This window comes from Malaya genurostris, chromosome 3 (genome assembly GCF_030247185.1).
Source record: "Malaya genurostris strain Urasoe2022 chromosome 3, Malgen_1.1, whole genome shotgun sequence".
Taxonomy (NCBI): domain Eukaryota; kingdom Metazoa; phylum Arthropoda; class Insecta; order Diptera; family Culicidae; genus Malaya; species Malaya genurostris.
The window spans coordinates 72,586,889-72,604,808 of record NC_080572.1 but is presented as its reverse complement, the minus strand read 5'-3'; the positions used below and the strand labels follow the sequence as shown (position 1 = coordinate 72,604,808).

General features: G+C 36.7%; 1 protein-coding gene across 2 annotated transcripts in view; it reads right to left on the bottom strand.

The window, feature by feature from the left end:
* Positions 1-17,920, bottom strand: part of LOC131435414 (uncharacterized) — a 43,021-nt gene that overhangs the window by 6,746 nt on the left and 18,355 nt on the right. For both annotated transcript variants that reach the window (XM_058603273.1, XM_058603271.1), the window contains exon 3: positions 10,787-11,136. In XM_058603273.1, the coding sequence (XP_058459256.1) occupies positions 10,787-11,131 (345 nt within the window). In that variant the 5' untranslated portion in view covers positions 11,132-11,136. The remainder of the gene's footprint in view (positions 1-10,786; positions 11,137-17,920) is intronic.

Genomic DNA, 17,920 nt, shown 5'->3' with positions numbered 1-17,920 from the left:
TAGAAATTAATCTTAAGCACACAAAATTTACCCTGGGGTATTGTCAATTTCTCAGGTGAAACGACATAACATGGAATTTCATCCGAGCTTGCATTACACAAGATCAGAACATACCAATTAAAGCTTCAAATCGTTCTATGTCACTTTTTGTCTTGCTATCTAGCAACAACCTACCTCTAGCATGCTACGCGTAGGACTGAAACGTTAGCTATAATTTCGCTTCTATGTATAGATTCGCGTGCTTCCAACAGCTTCGCTGTTGTTCCCTCTGATATGTCGCTTACTCCTTCAAAACCGTCGTCTATAGCAGGGAAATCCGATAAGCCGGAGATTTTTAGAAGACAAAATAGGACACTGATCGCTAATAATCAAAATTTCAATCATTTATAATTGAAAATACGTTGATACATTCAAATCGAAACTTAGAAATATTTCCAATCAAATGATGAAATAATATTAATAATTGATGCAAAATAAACAGAGCTGTGAGTGTTTAAAACCTGACCACATTTCTACGTGTATTTTTCCCTGAGCTTCTGATTTGCACCCCTATATAGAAAATAAAGATGTGTTCCACATCAAAAAAGTAAAAAAGTGAACTCAATTTTCTCAAGGACCACTCGGCCAATTATCATAATCTCAGGTTCAAATGAAAGATCTTTCAATTCCAAAGAACCCTGTCGGATATATTTTCGGGATTACAGGCTGATAAGGATAAAAAATTAGTTTCAACAACGCGATTTTCCTTTTCACTCAAACTTTAGATAAATTTTCCTGTTGTATGTAATTGTTTCTGTGTATCAAATAGACTGTGTACAGTATTACTTTTCATGGCATTGTGTGTGTGTGTTACAAATAATTTAACTCAGTTTTCTCGAAGATGGCTTGACCGTTTTCTACAAACTTAGATTCATATGAAAAGTCCTTTGCTCCCATACAAGATTCCTGAATTTGATTTGGATCCGACTTTTGGTTTCGGAAGTACAGGATGATATGTGCAGTGGTGGTAAATTGCGAACCGAACGCCGATGCTTCTGCAAATTTTCTCAAAAATGTTCACCGAGCGTAAGCATGCGATAGGTTCGAAAACTATTCCCTCGTTTAATGCGAAGGTGTTCTGTGCTCGGTGTTCGGCGAAGCAATCTGTTTCGAACCGTTCGGTTGACGGACCATCGGCGAGGGTCGAGTAAACTGCGTTCGATACGACGGTTTGTTGATTTCAATTCTCGCATCCTGGTTTTGAAATTATCAATGCACACGTGATCAGCACAAAAAAAATTGTTTTGTTCGATTGATAAATCGATCAATAGCAATTCAAATGGTATTATTTTGGACATTATCAGTGTGCGTGGGGTGGCTCGATATGGAAAATAGTAAGTTTTGGATCTTTTGAAAATTTTATGGTTTTGGTTATAGAATCTATAATAATAATAAGAATTGAATATTTTGGAACATTTCAGCAATCGTAGAGTGGCTCAATATAAAAAGGGATTTTTTTTTACTCTTGCAAATTCGATGTTTAATGAACTGGTGAGTCAATAGCAAAGAAAATTAGGTAATTTCAGGTATTTTCAACGAGCGTATTTAAATTTGATGTTCTATTGATTGTTGAATCAATAGAAGTTCAACTTGGATAATTTAAGACATTTTCAGAGAGCATAGAGTGGCGAAATTTGAAATTTGGAATTTTTTTACTAATTCGATGATTATTGAATAGTAAAAAATATTTGGAAATTATCTGCCACCGTAGGGTTTTTCTATTTGAAAAATTGTACAATTTTTGACTAATACCAATTCGATGGTTTGTTGATTGTTGGATCAATAGCAGTTCGAAATGAATAATTTTGGGCATTTTCGGTGAGTGTAGGATGGCGCAATATGAAAACTTGTAAGTATTTTGACTTTTGCTGATAAAATGTTTCATTTAATAGTGAATTAATAACAATTACAAATTGCTCATTTTTGAGATTTTTAAGGATCATAGGATGGTTCTATCTGTATAATGGTGAAGTTTTTGACTAATGTCAATTCTATGCTCTAATGATTGATGAATTAATAGCAGTTCAAATTAGATGATTTTCATGATGATGATAAGAACATTTTCAGCGATCGGTGGGGGGGGGGGGGGGGGGGGTTTAATATAAAAATTTGAAAATATTTTGATTTTTGGTATTTTAATGTTCAATAGATGAGCGAATCAGTAGCAGGTAGAATTAGATGATTATGGACGTTTCTAGCGAGCGAGCGACGTTTATTAATTTTGGATATTCTCAGCGAGCGCTGGATGGCTTAATATAGAAATTGTAATTTTTAAACTATTAACAATTTCATGCCAGCGGTAAAGCGGGAACCGAGCACCAATGCTTTATACATATTTGTTTAGAAATGTTTTCCTATCAAAAATATGCAAAAGCTGTTCATTCGGTTTATGGTAAAGTTCGCTTGCTGTTCGGCGGAGCAATATGTACCAAACCATTCAGTTGGCAGACCATCGGCGAAAGTCAATTGAGCTTTATTCGATGCTTAGTTTTATTATTTATGGTTCGATGAAATGCCTACCTACAGCATCAAAAGTAAATTCTATTTCAGTTGATGAGCAAAGCAATAGCGCATTAAAAATTACAATCAAAATCACAGACACTTCGACGATTTGCATGTTTAAATCCGATGGTTCACCACCACTACTATTTATATATTAATCAATACAGCATCCGATTTGGAAAAATAGTTCACAATTTCTCATATAAAGCTGCCTTACCACCGAAAAAAATGTTTAAAATTCTAATATTACAATTGCTATCTATTAAACATTAAATTAGCAAAAGGTAAAATATATATTCCCAAATTTTTATATTAAGCCATTCCACGCCCACAAGATATGTATAAAATTATTCTATTCGAATTTAATTCATTCATCAATCAATATAGCATCGGATCTGCAAATTCAAATACTAACATTTTTCAAATAGAACCACACTACGCTCGCTGTAAATTGGAAATCCTATTGGAACTGCTATTGATTCATCAATTAATAGGACATTGAATCGACATTAGTCAAAAATTTTAAAATTTTCCAAATAGCACCACGCTACGCTCGTGGAAAATGTCCAAAATTATCAAATTTACATTGCTCTTGATTCACTATTAAATGGAACATGAAATCAGCAATAGTCTAAATAAATGCAAATTTTCATATTGCACCACCCTACGCTCGATAAAAATGTAAAAAATTATTTCCAGAATCAACAGACCATCGAATTAGTCTAAGATACAATTTTTGTCGATTTTTCAAATAGAACCACCCTACGGTCGCTGAAAATGTCCAAAATTGTTAAATTTTAATTGCTTTTGAATCAATATTTAATAAAACATCAAATTAGTAAAAATCAAAAAATTTACAAATTTTCATATTGCGCCACCCCCGCTAGCTGAAAATGTAAAAAATTATCCAATTCGAACTACTATTTATTCACTAATCAATAGAGCATCGAAATGAGATTAGTCAAAAAAATTTCTATTTTCCATATACCGGCACCCAACGCTCGTTGGAAATGCTCAAAATTACTCAATTTTAATTGCTATTGACTCACCAATTTATTCAATATCGAATTTGCAAAAGTTAAAACATTTTCAATTTATCATATTGAGCCACCCTACGCTCGCTGGAAATGTACAAAATTACCATACTCTGCTAAGCTACCCAAAAACTGAAACGTCCAGCCGCAGCTGACAAAGTTCGGTTCATCCGAATCAGCAGCCTATAGTACTCGAATCGGAAGTTCATGAACATACTAGTAACCATAGGTTCACAAACTAAAGCATCGGTTCTTTCACCATCAGCATCGCTTCTTGGTTCGGCGATGCTTGCTCAAACGATGGTATCGGCAAATTTATACTCGCGATGGTGGTTCGCTTTTTGGTTCGGAACGAACACGTTTTGCGTGTTCGGAATCGATGCTTTACCACCACTGGATATGTGTAACGAAATCAAAACAAAGTCACTCATTTTTCTCGTGGAGTGCTAAACCGATTTTCTCCACCTAAGATCTGGATAAAAGGTCTTAAGATTTCTTAAAAACTTTTCGTTTTTTTAACCAAATCCAACTTCCGATTCAGAAGATACAGGGTGACTAGTGTAAAAATGTCATTTTTATAGATATTAATCGGGTTTGCAGATTTTGATAGTCGATTACAGTTCTACCGCTCTTCGTAAGGTATCAAAAAATTTTGTTTGGAACGCACTACGATTTCTCAAAGAAGGCTAGACTGATTTTCAAAAATTTCGAATCAAATGAGATGGTTTACAATCCCTAACATGAATTTAACTGACTTCGATATCAGGAATAGAGGAGCATGCAATCGTTTTGTCAAAGAAGACCAAAACGAATTTCAGAAAACAAAAATTCAAATTAAAAGACTTCTGGTCCCATATGAAATTGATGAATTTTATACGATTTCGACTTCCGATTCAGAAAATACACGGTTATGAGTTTTTAAAATTCAAACCGTCATAGTAGAAGACAATAGCAAAAAATCTTCAAAGTTGAGCTCAAAACTATTCCAATTTATCCGTCAATTCATGACCATACGAATGCTGGTCCCCGAATACCGGTTCTGGATGTACCGTATATAATTACCAGAAACTGTAAAGTTGAACTTACTGCGACATTTCATGAAATGCTTAATCGATTGTCACACGCTTAGATTCAAAGTAACAATTTTATGGTTTCTATTTTTAACGGAGATATCGACATTTTTGTGTTTGATAGGTTTGTAAAAAATATTCGAAATCAGTGGATCAGACGCTACTAGGAGTCTATAAAAAACATCTGTCATCGTTTTTGCACGGCTGTTTTTCCTCGCGAAATCACGTCGAATTTTTTTATATATTTGTTACAGAACTCTTGCGCCTCCTCGGACATTTGTCCGATGGACAAGAGAGAATTTTCAATAACCATGAACCACAATTTTATGCGCTGTGGTTGGCATTTAGTACCATGGAAATAATGCAGCAAATGTCCGTGCTGTGTCAAGTGCATATTTTTCAAATTCTTCGACGTTGATTTTATGCCCACAAGATATAACTAGTAAAATCGAATGGAAACGTTTGATGTTCTCCTCGTCTACGCCAGTTATAGATGCCGAAATTTCGAAGTTCTGGAAAAATCGGCGAGCGGTATTGCCGTCATTTGTACTACCATATCCTGGTTTAGGTTCATCGACTTTAAGCCCAAGTTTTTATCGAAAGGCTTCCTGTATGATTTTTTTCTTATTTTCTACGCTTTTTTTTGTCTTCGCCGCGAGCCTGCCATTTTTTTATGTCTAATTTGTATGACAAATGTAATAAGCATTCAAAAAAACCGTATCCACGCATGAAGCGAAGAAATGCCGAAATGCAAATGTTCATCAACAATTTACGTGATCGATATCATTGAAATCCATAGACAAAGATAACAGCGTTGAGTTGACGAGGTTTCTGTGAGAGAATTGCACACTTTCCCATCCACCATCGTTAAAGCCCGCTTGAAATAAAAACTTCATCTGTTTTCCCTCGATAGTTTTTTCATAAGGGTTTAGACCTTTTATCCGATTTCCTATATTAGAAACAACAGTTTTGGTCACTTCTATTGTTTCTCGCACGAACTCAATCTTTATGGGCCTGTATAACCGAGGTGGTTGCTTGAATTTGCTTTGGAAAAGATGTTAAGTCACAGCCCAATTTGTTTATAAGGTGAAAGGAACGGACTTATTGGACGAAAGACTTTTAATAACGTTGACGTCTACTATTGATAAAATGCGTTCAACTGTGTGATTTAACAAAGACTGTAAACTAACTCCCGCATGACATTCACTAACTGAAATGTTTGACTTTTCAGGATAACACTTTTTCTTTGCATTCTATACAAGATATAGATCGTATACCAGTGTACTGTTTTTTGGATAAGTTTTTCTCAATAATAAATGCAAGAGCAGGATCACTAGAATGCTGACTTACTGGCTTGCATTTGAAACAACTTCTGTATTTTGAGACTTTTGAAGGAATCCCTAGGACGGCATCTTGCACCACTTTGATTGCATCGAGTTTTCCCTCCGCTCTCAAACTCATTTGTGTATCAAAACCTAATTCTTCAGTGCGATGCTGTACACGCATTTCCGCAGTTTTTCTCCGTTTTGTATCAGTATCATCGTTACTATCGATAGGCACTGTTATGGTTAGAGTTGCTTTGAGCCATTCATCATTGTTTTTTAGAAACTGATTTTTGATGCGGTGATTTTTTTTGTAATTTCGCTTTCAGTTTTGTGAGCAACACTTTTATTTCTCCTTTTAAACTTTCTGTCATTTCAGTCTTTGTTTCAAGTCTCCTCGATAAGTCATTTTCATTTATTTTCAAACAAGTAGTTTTACTGCCAAAAATTTCTTTTTTTTCACGAGAGAAAATATTTCTTTCCTTGTCAAAGAAATGCTCCGTGAGGAAGGAACGGATACTGGAAAAAATAGAATTACATTACCGTTTAAAATTTTCCAATCACTCCATGATTTTCAATTCAAGAATTTTGGTTTCTCGGCTGGAGTGACATAAAAAATCTCATGGTTACATCACGCCACGTTTTTAAAATTTCTTCCAAAAAAATCGTTGGAGTCTCATGTTACGCAATAACTTGTAGTTCATTTTTGCATAAAATTATACCTTATGATAAAAAAGAACCGGAATTTCCATTTTAAAATTCCCGCGCTTGTCAAATCGGTAAACTTTTATTCTCTCAACGTTGGCAACACTTTTATACACATTCTGTCAAATTTTGACGCATATCGTACGATTAGTTTTTGTTTGGCGTCTATACAAAGAAGTTGAAAAATTTTCTTGTGGCGATTTTAATAATGGATGGTTTCGGCTCGCCTTCGAAGCACCATTCGGTCGATTGTTGTGCGGTTTCAACGTCATGTTCATATATCCACACCTCATCACCAGTTATGATACATTCGATGAATGTGGGGTCACTATCTGCGTTGGAAATCATCTCTTTGGCCACATCAACTCGACGCTGTTTTTGAATGATATTCAGCTTTTTTGGCACCAGCCGAGAAGCGACGCGTTTCAAACCCAAAACATCAGTTAAAATGTGTTTGGCTGATCCATAAGAGATACCCAATAACACAGCAATATCTCTAATCGGTACAGAACGATTTTGCAACACGATTTGCTTCGCCGATTCAATGGTTTCTTCAGTAACAGATGTTGTTGGGCGGCCAGGGATCTCATCATGATCCAAGTTTGTACGACCACCTTTGAAGCGTTTACACCACTCGTATGCCTGTGATTTTCCTAGATACGATTCACCAAAGGCCTTTTCTAACATTTTCAACGTTTTGGAACACTTAAATCCATTTGCAACACAAAATTTGATGCACGCACGTTGTTCTAAATTTTCATCCATTATAAAAATCGCCACACGAAAATTTTTCAACTTCTTTGTATAGACGCCATACAAAAACTAGTCGTACGATATGCGTCAAAATTTGACAGAATGTGTATAAAGTGTTGCCAACGTTGAGAGAATAAAAGATTACCGATTGGACAAGCGCGGGAATTTTAAAATAAAAATTCCGGTTCTTTTTTTATCATAAGGTATGTTTGTTTTTTTTTTTTTACGATAGCAACGTTGAACGAATATATTGCTGTAGTTTTAGATTTCACACACACGCAGACCTGCTAACATGTATTTTTAAGAATAGTTGAACTGTTATTGTTTTAAAATGTAAATATTTCAAATTAAAATTGTGTAATTATGTTTCATTTAAGAATCTCGACGCAACGAATGTTTTTTGATTTTTGAATTCATTTTTACATCGCAAACTTAATTGCTAATATATAAACTGTCAAAGTTAGGATTCAATCAGTGGCGTGACATGTGTCGACAAGTTAAGCCCGTATTCGAGCCAGTTGCGTTGCGGTACATTCCGCGCGTGCGGGTCGTGATTGAAAAATTCACTGCTCCGAAAAAACTTTGCTCACTCTAAAACTTTGCCAAGATTTAATTAAAGCCCTAAGGTATCTTTTTTCAACAAAAACAAAAAAAAAATAGGCCCAAGTTTGGATTTTTTTTATTTGTTTATTAATTTTTAATTTTTTTCATTAAATAAACTATAAAGGTTGTTTTATGGAATCGCTTATTTGAAACCTACATTTCATGCCTTGGACGAATTTTTGTATCTTAGTTTTATTTTGCAAAAATTGCTTTTTGCTTTTCAAAAATAGTTTTAATTATTGAAAATCCGATAAATTAACAAAACTTCAACACATATTTAAAAAATGGAAATATGTTTTCTAGACAAAATATGATAAAGTATTGTAAAAGTACAAACCTTTACGAAGAGATTCCATGTTTAAACGTGTAAACAAATTGAGTTTTCGGGAAGCAATACGTTTTTTAAGATGAGATGTTGATCGTGCGACGCTCACTGCAAAAGTGAGTTACAGAAATAGCAGACGCGTGACGCCCTCCGTTTCTTAATCATTCACGGTTTCAGCATGGCCATAGTGAAAATAGGTCACACGAATAGTACTCAAGATATTCTCATTAGAAAATAAATTGGATAAGGTACATATTCTCCATTAGTATGATAAAAGTTTGCTGCAATAAGTTGCATATTTCGCTTCGGCACAAGGTTTCCTAGGTAAAAAAGAGGTAAAATGTTGCATAACTTTGCCAGGAAAAAACAAACCTATGTACTAGATTTTTGTTTTTTTTATGACAAAGTAAATTATTTTCAATAGTTCTAAAACTTTGTAGAAGAAGAAAAAAATCTATCTCTTCAGAAAAAAAAGTTATGGTTACATTTTTTGTCAAAGTAGGCCATGAACAATTAGTGATAGAATCAAATTACGCGGTATATATTTGTAAATATTTTCTTAAAAGCAACAATATGCATTAAAAGAATGGTTTGGCAGTTACTAAGACGGGGGGGTGGGGGCTGGTATGGTCTAGATGATGAAAAAAATCTTCATTTTTGCGAATTTTTTACAGAACTATCGTTCAACAAAATAAATTCTAATCCTTTAAAAAGATTAGAAAAAGAAGCATCATTCAAACAACATTTTGTCATTTTTTCATGGAAAAATATTGAGAAATAAGTCGGTGAAATTCTTGAGAACGCTTCTTAAAAATCATGATTTGTGGTGTCCACTGTATCTCAACGCAGACTCAAAGCAGCATAGTTAGAGTAGAAGTTTTTCTAGACCTCAACGTTTCTGTTTGATTTTTTTTAATTTTTTTAATTTTTGGTGGTTGTTCAAAGTGAAAACTACGATTTTTCACGAAAAAATCCGCCATTTTGTAGCTTTACGCCTCCCCAAAGTAACAAACAACGAAAATAAAAACGTTGGGGTCTAGTTTTTTATATTAGGAAGTGTGTGCAAAGTTTGAAGCAAATCGGTGCAGTAGTTTTTGAATGACGATGAACACGGACTTTCAAAACCTGTTTTCGATGAAAACGCGTTTAAAGTTTTTTGTCTATAAAATCAATGGAAACAATTTATTACTCAAGGGAGCCCGTAGGGTCGAACATTTTCAAACTATTGTTTCTTTTATAATTTGTTATAATGAATCATTTCAAGAATGTTTTGTCAAGTTTTCAAGTCAATCGAAGCAAAAATCTTGGACCTGTGTGCCGAGCTCTTACTTCTTCTCAGTATGAGATAAATAAAGATAAAGGCCCATAACTTGCTGAGTTTTGTTTCGAAAGGCTTGAAAATTTCACAGAATATTCTTGAATTGTTCTACTATCAGAAAATAGAAAGAAATAATAAATGATTTTTCAGAAGTGCTAGACCCTACCCGCCCCTTAAATAATGTCATGAGAACTAAAACTCCGAAGAATATTCAAAGTGGCTCCACGTCTTAACAAGACTAAAATAAATCATTGAATAGTAATGCGGTTCGAGTAGATTTTAGCTTATTGCCAAGCAATTATTACCACAGTTGCTTTCTCAGATCCAAAAGTATAAGCAATAATGCATTTGAACTTAATCATTGAACCCCTTCTGAGAAAATAGATTGCGAATGAAAAAAGTGCAATTTATAGCTTCAGAACAAAAAGTGTTCGCTATGGGCATAATAAACTTATCAAATGATAATAACCTAATGATTTCGATAATGATAATAATTCAGTTTAGCCTTCTCGGAGAAAATTGAGTTGTGAGAAAAATGAGCGTTCTGTGGGTTACGTCACGTATAACATTATATTGAAAGTGACAGCTATTTGATCTTCAAACTTGAATCATGAACCAATAATAGCTTTCAAACGAGCCAAAACTTTTTGAAATGGATTTAGCCATCTCCAAAAGAAATAAACGGGAAAAAATTTCGTATCGTCAGATACGTAACTTATAGTTAGGAACTAAACAGCCATTTCTTCTTCGAACTTGATCAATCACTCAATAGCATTGAAACGAGATTAGCTCGCGGAAATATATTGTGTAACATAAATTTGAATATTTTCAAAATATCACACAGATATTTTCAGTATTCTTCCAGAATGTGCAAACAAATTTCGACTTTCCAGTCCCAACTTTATATATAACACTTTAAAAAAGGATGGTTTCAAAATGTAGTTTCCGTACATTGCGCGGATATTAACCCAATTTGTGAAAATAACGGCTTTAATCTCATGTGAAATGAAAAATTGAGCTACAATCAACATATACTACAATATCCTAAAACACAGAGAAAGTTCAATGCACAAATAGTAGAAAAAGAAAACCGGAAACTTCAACAACCCACTAACCATTCCGATGGGGTTCCTTGCCGGTATCCACTGATATATCAACTTTCGGTTGAAGTACCACTTGAGCACAAAACCACACTCATTAGCCTTGATCTCGTACTGGCAGTCCATTATGAGCGGTTTGACCGCGGCAGTGCTACTGTTAGTATAGCTTATGTTAGTGCTAGCTCTAAAGTTGGCTCGTCCATTCAACGCTTCAGGGGTGGTGCGGTCTGCCTCATGCTCATCCCGGACGAAACGTTGGTGCTCCCCCCATTGGTGTCCTGAAGAACTGGCGGTAAGAAAATCCTCCCTTTCGAGGATGTATGTACGTGGCACTTCGAGATTGGTGATGTGAACCGACATGTAAACTGAAAAAGATAACGAGAAAAAAACCTGTCACAATGATCTACATCCTGTATAAAGTATTATTGCTGCGTGTTTCGTGGTTTTGGTTTATCTCGCGATTTCTATTGCTACTTTGTCTAGTAAAGTTCACATAAATCTTAATGTTACGCACCACAATCTTCTACAAAACAACATTATCGAGAGAAATGCTCTTCATTCTGCTAACAAATTCTCATTATACATGACAACTAATCCTTGCACGCCGCGCTGTGTGAATATAGTAAAATATGCGAGCTCACATTTCACCGCAAATAAAAAAAACTGTACTCGAGAAGCAGAAGATCATGCCGCTTCATTAAGGCGTAGAGAAATTGTGAAGTGCAATAGTTTTCTCGTCGTTATGGTATCATTTTGTTTCGATGAGAAAGCTACAGGACTTACTACATATCTCTTTCGAAAACCGGAACGACGTACCGTTCCGTATCTTGAGAATGAAACAGAACAGTACACTAGCAACCGCGTAAAAAGCACAAATGAAAGCAAGTGTTCTATTGCATTATTTTGGCACAAATAGATCCCTCGTTAAATTGTTCGCTCGCTTTTCAGTGCCGCTTGGAGGTGGGATTCCATCTGCTGTATCCTTGTAGGACTGATTACGGAGGGATGGGACTTGGCAATGATGTTTAGCATTTTCTAGACGATAAAAAGCATTATGTAAGGATATCTTTCCTTTTCCATAAAACTCAGAAAATCAAGATTTAATACATCAGCGTTGTGGGTTTTGCGAGCTCACTCATCTTCGAAATGCTACACGTTGCTTTTATAACTACGGTCTAATATATTATCTTCATTTGCCAGATGGAATTGAACTCTTTTTTTTTCATAAGTGAACTTAATTACAATCATGAATCAACAGTTGAGTGATATGATGCTCCTAGAAATTCTTTTATTTTACATACCAATATTAAAGTAATAGAGGAGTGCATCAGAGTAATAGCAAAATTTCATACTAAAAATTCTGAAATCTCGGGGAAAGTTTTGGCTTTCTTCGTTTGGGGGCACTCCATAAATAAATATATTTACTGAGAACATAGTTGCAAAGTTTCAAAGCCGAAATTCGAATACTCTTAAAGATATACCTAGTTCATTAAATTTACTTGTGCTCAGCCAAGCTTAGAAAGAGCCTAAACTTTGAAACCCAAATTCAAGAAAAGTGTCGCTTAATTCGAGATTAGTGTCACTGAAGCCCAGCAAATGCTCTCGAATATGTACGGCGTAACAGCTCTTAATTAAAGAACATCTAAGTAGTGCTCTCGAGACTCGTCAAGTTGATGGACTCTCATGTCTCTTGTTTAATATTACTTTGGATGGTCTGATTCGAACAGCAAAAATTGAAGAAGTGGCGCGATATTCCGGAAGTCCGATCAGCTTTTTGATTTCGCTGAAGACCTGTATATTGTGATACGTAACTTTGAGATTATACTGGAAACATACATCAAACTGAAAACCAAAGCTAGGGTGATCGGATTTCTAGTCCTTAAGGCGGAAAACTTTATCTAGTGGCTTTCGGCATCCTCAACTGAATGAAATGCTTCTCCGTTTTAGGAATTCTGAACAGAACAAAACTAAAAATAATAGACGATACCCCTTCAATTCCCCCAAACAGACTGCAGTGCCATTTTTTGTGAGTATCGGCCTTTAATGCGCTTTTAAGCGATTCATCTCTCTTGCTTCTGACTCGTTTTCGGTTCACTTTATTTTAAACAACTCATTTCGCATCGCCAATAATCGTCATTTTCAATAATTATATTCGATACGCTACACTCTCCCGCAATCCTTTGTGTTATACACCATTGGTCTACATTTGTATTTGGTCTACAAAGGTCTCCGTAACGGTCATGTCTTATCTTGGTAGATCAAATGTTCTATTTATATAACAACCACAAAACTTCTCGCTGACAATTGTGTGTTCAAGACGACACAATTTATTATCGGAAACAATAATCGTGAACAGAAAATCATATCGCAATTTCGGTCTACCAGAGAAACAATTTCATCGGGTTGCATACTGGGCCTACTATTCCCCAGCTTGTCATAACGAGGCATAGTTTCCAATGAATTTCAATATCCGAAAGCCATTTGCACACACATATCTTATTACAGTGCGAATTGCGTAGCTTGTGAGAGCAACGGTTACCACGAACATTGTTTACTGTAAGCACAGATAGACAAATGACTACTGATTCAAAACAACACCCGAAATAGTTGCCCATATATATAAGCATCAGTTAAGCCACAAAGATGGTAAAGTGTCATTAATAAAACAAAACTACAAGGATCAGCCCCGTGGAGTTGTTCGAGCCATTGATGTGGAATAAGGCAACCCAAATTTTCTAATGATCGACATGTACAATCAAACAGTTCAATCGTCACACTTTTGAATCCGCAATTGCACGAGAGTATGATTAGATTGATTTTTTTCAGGAACCAACACCGAACACGCGAACCCAGAATATAGACTCGACAAAATAACATCAATACCCCAAATGTATGCAATTATATCTTATACTTGCGATACGGATTTCGATATTTAAGCTTCTTTTCGCCAAGCTTGTGTTCAAGCATAGATATCACATTAACAAGATATCCAGCTCTCACATTTCCCGAACAAATCATTGGCAACGTCCTTTTTTGCGAGCATGGCGCCCTCTGGCGAGTCCGCATCTCATCTCGCACATAGAAGTTCGGAAGAGAAATGTCAAATTCGTGCGCGCCAAAATAGCACCACAGCGTACCCATACAATTGGCATGGTATGTTGAATGTGATACCGTGCGGTGGCGTTGCTCAACTGAAGATTGATTCTGCTCCAAGCTGGGTCTGGTTCAAGTTTTGTATGCACGCAATCATTTCCACTCAGCAGGTGATTATATTTTGTTGGTCGTTGAGCGTGTGTTGCGCGGTTCAATGCATAGGACGCTGGTCTTACAAGCCAGTTGTCGTATGTTCGAGCCCCGACCTGGAAGGATTCTTAGTGTCAGTAGGATCCATAGTACTAGCCATGCAATAATTCTGTACACTAAGAATCGGCTGCGAAGTCTGTTGGAACAGAAAGGCCAAATTCCACAAAAGGAATGTAATGCCAAGACTTTGCTTTGAGCGTGTGTTGAACGGCATACTGCACGAAATAATCGATCAGTTTGCTGGAACGGTTTGTTGTTATTTTTCCTCCTACAAAAATAGTATGAAAATTACCCTAATATAGAAAGAAAATTTGTTGTTATTCTACGTGAAGTAGAAGTATTGTACAGGTATGTAGTGTTAGTTTAAAAAATAAGTGGAAAAAAAAGTACGGGTGTGTAATGTCAGAGTCATAACTGGATGTCGTGAATACGAATAAAACTGACACGATTTCTTTACACTTTCGAATTCGAATTGATAGTTGATTGTGTGAATTGCGAAATTTTCCCCCTTTTCACTATTAAAATTTTCAACGATTTTTGACGTCTATTATCTCATTTCGGATTTGCATATTTCATTGAAAGAAACTATCATGATGCTGTACAGGATTCATTTCTGCCTTTTAGAAGGACCAAATTGTGGAATTCTCTACGATATTTAGCACAGTTCGAAACATTTTTCTCGAACGATTTTCGCACAGCGAAAAGTGCACGAAGCAAATCAAATTATTTTGGATTTTCACTAAACTGATGATTTCCACCTTCGATTTGCAAAGAAGTAATCTTAATAGTTCTTTAGATAACATTTAGAGGCATTAGAACGGCTGATTTTATGTAATTCTGTCCACTTTTCGTTTCTTGTTTTCTTTCTCTTCAATGCAAAGCACCAGCAGCTGATGCAATCGTTCTTGCTTGAATTGAAACTAGCTTTGCGTACAAACCGACAGATCCGCTCGCAATGCCAATTGATGCGAGAATGATGAATGAATGAAGAACTACGACCTGAGCGTTTAAGGTTTTTAACCACGCAGAAGTTGAGCTCTCCGATGCCGCTGTTTGAATGCGTCTTCTCGCCCCGATGTCTGCTTGCATCCAACGTACAAGAATAAATGATCGATTTTCGACCACGGTTCCCCTTTTATAACGTTCAGTTGAAGATATGTGCCTGACTACCTCAAAATCGTCGTCCTTGCGCGAAAAACCCAAGCAAAAGTAAAGAGTTTTCCGCGTTGTTTTAAAATTTTCAGAAAACTTAATTTTTGAGTTGTTTGTGGTTATCTCACACTGTTTAAAATATTATCCTAAATTCCTGACCATATTTATGATGAAATAGTGAAAGAATTATGTTGCTGCCATTAATACAAGTCGAGATATTCACGATTATGTTCTGCCCATTCTTCCATATGGCTAATTTTGAAAAGGCGCCCCATAGTAAAGTAAGTCGTATTCACGACAAAAACTTCGGAAATTTTCCACTAACTAGTCCAACTCCTCATATTAAAAATGGCTCATCAATGGACCTCTGTCTGCGGGTTTGTTGAGGGGCTGTCCATAAAAGACGTCACGCCGCAAGGGGGAGGGGGGTGTTTAATAAAACGTGACCTTTTGTGACAGGGGGGAGGGGAGGAGGTTTTTGGAATGTGACGTCCAATATTTTCAATGAGCGAATTTTTGAAATACCTAATTATATTACTGCTTTGCCCTATTTCCTGAAACAATCTCCACAATAAACGTTTACATTCTATAGGAAAACGTGTATTTGTTGATGTAAAAGCTACTTCTTGTAAATTCGGAAATGAGTGATGCAGGAAATCATTTCTGTTGTGATCAGCAAAAGTGCACGGAGGAGCGAGTAAATTAGCGAAATTAATAAATTTTGCCTAATATGAGTAAAAAAGAAAAAGATGCCTTCAAACGGTTTAACTTAAGTTATGCACTGACAATTTTTTCAGTAATTTGCTTTTCTAGCATTGATAATAGTATATCATAAGAATTTCTCTTATCTGATTCTGACGCAGTTTATTCAATTGTACTCCATTTGAAAAAGGGCGGGAGATCAACGATTTCAGACGTAGATTATGTCATGTCTGTGTGATACCAGCTGAAGTACTAAAGCCACGGTAACCCACGCTGAACCTTAATAAAACAACCTTATGCGCAAACATCCACGATGAGAGCTGGCATCACAGCTTTGTCGTCACAAGCGCGGTCGTTACCGCCACTTTCAGTATACCACTCTTGAAGAGGTAAGACGTGTGCTTTACATTGCTGAGAGCCCCTTTTCGTGCGATGCAAATCGGAAATGCACAATGGCGATCCTGCCAGGAGCAGTCTTTTAATTCATTATAAATAAATTAGAAATACATAATTTAAATCAGATATCAGTGCACGAAAAGGGGCGACTCAGATATTAAGATAAAAGTGAAAACCATAAATTGAATGTTGATTACTTTTTCGTTGCTTCTAATTTGAGTCCACACACAATGTTCAAGCGGAAAAATGAATCAAAAATACTTGAGGGAAGTTTACAAAAAAAATCATTCCGTATTGATAAACTTGAGTCGAGCCTGGTTAAAGTTACGTGCAGAGCGAGTCAGAAGTACTGCGCTGAGCGGGTCAGAAGCACCGCGCAAAGCGAGTCAGAAGTACTGCGCTGAGCGAGTCAGAAGCACTGCGCAGAGCGAGTCAGAAGTACTGCGCTGAGCGAGTCAGGAGTACTGCGCTGAGCGAGTCAGAAGCACTGCGCAGAGCGAGTCAGAAGTACTGCGCTGAGCGAGTCAGGAGTACTGCGCTGAGCGGGTGAGAAGCACCGCGCTGAGCGGATTAGAAATATCGCGCTGAGCGGATTAGAAATATCGCGCTGCACAAACTAACGCATTTTATTTAGCGGGCCAGAAACCCTAAAAAAAAGAAAAAAAACAACAAAAAAATAAATATTCTGCAAGTATAACGAATCTGATTTTGAAGACATGCTCCGGCGAAGCAACCCTTTCAAATGTAAAGTGATAAAAAGAAACAATGATTTCAAATATTAATAACGCTTTGAACCGCTTTCAATCCCCACCGGCACGTGTTGATGAGATCGATAAAAGCTGGAAGTTCACTAATAGCTCAGACCAATGTGAGAGAATCGAAAGTACCTCATCAAACATTCGTTGGGACCACCTTAAACATTTCCCTAGTGGAATAGCAGCAAACAAGATGTGGGAGGAGTGGAACCGATACGTCGATAATTTCGAAATAGCGGCTTCACTCGCCAACGTTAACGACCCCGTTAAAAGAACCCAACTTCTATTCCTCTCTATGGGAGACGAAATGCAAGGAATCGTCAAAGCCGCTAAGTTGCGCCCGAGCCTGGCAAACTCCAGTTGCTACAACACCTTCGTGACAAACATTCAAAGTTACTTACGGTCAATGACGGATACCGCTGCCGAACATGAGGCTTTTTCAAAAATGACACAGGAAAATGGCGAATCAGCAGTTGCCTTTCACGCTCGGTTAATGTGCAAAGTGAGATCTTGCAATTACAGTGTCGACGACGAAGATCGATTCGTTCGAGCCCAGCTCTTGACAGGCCTCAGAAATCGAGAACTGGTGAGGCAAGCTAGAACTTACGGCTACGACACGAATTTCATTGTTCAATCAGCGACACGCAATGAGGCATTTGAATCCGAACTTAAACAGCGGGATGAACCCAGCCTACTGGAAATTCGAAGCGATCAGAGCCGACCACCGCAGGATTCAGCGAATTGGAAGCGTCCGAATGTTCGTTATAGTGGACCTCCAACAAAGCGAAACCGCAACGAGGAATCTAACCGGCGACTACAAAGAAAGCGTTCACAATGCTCC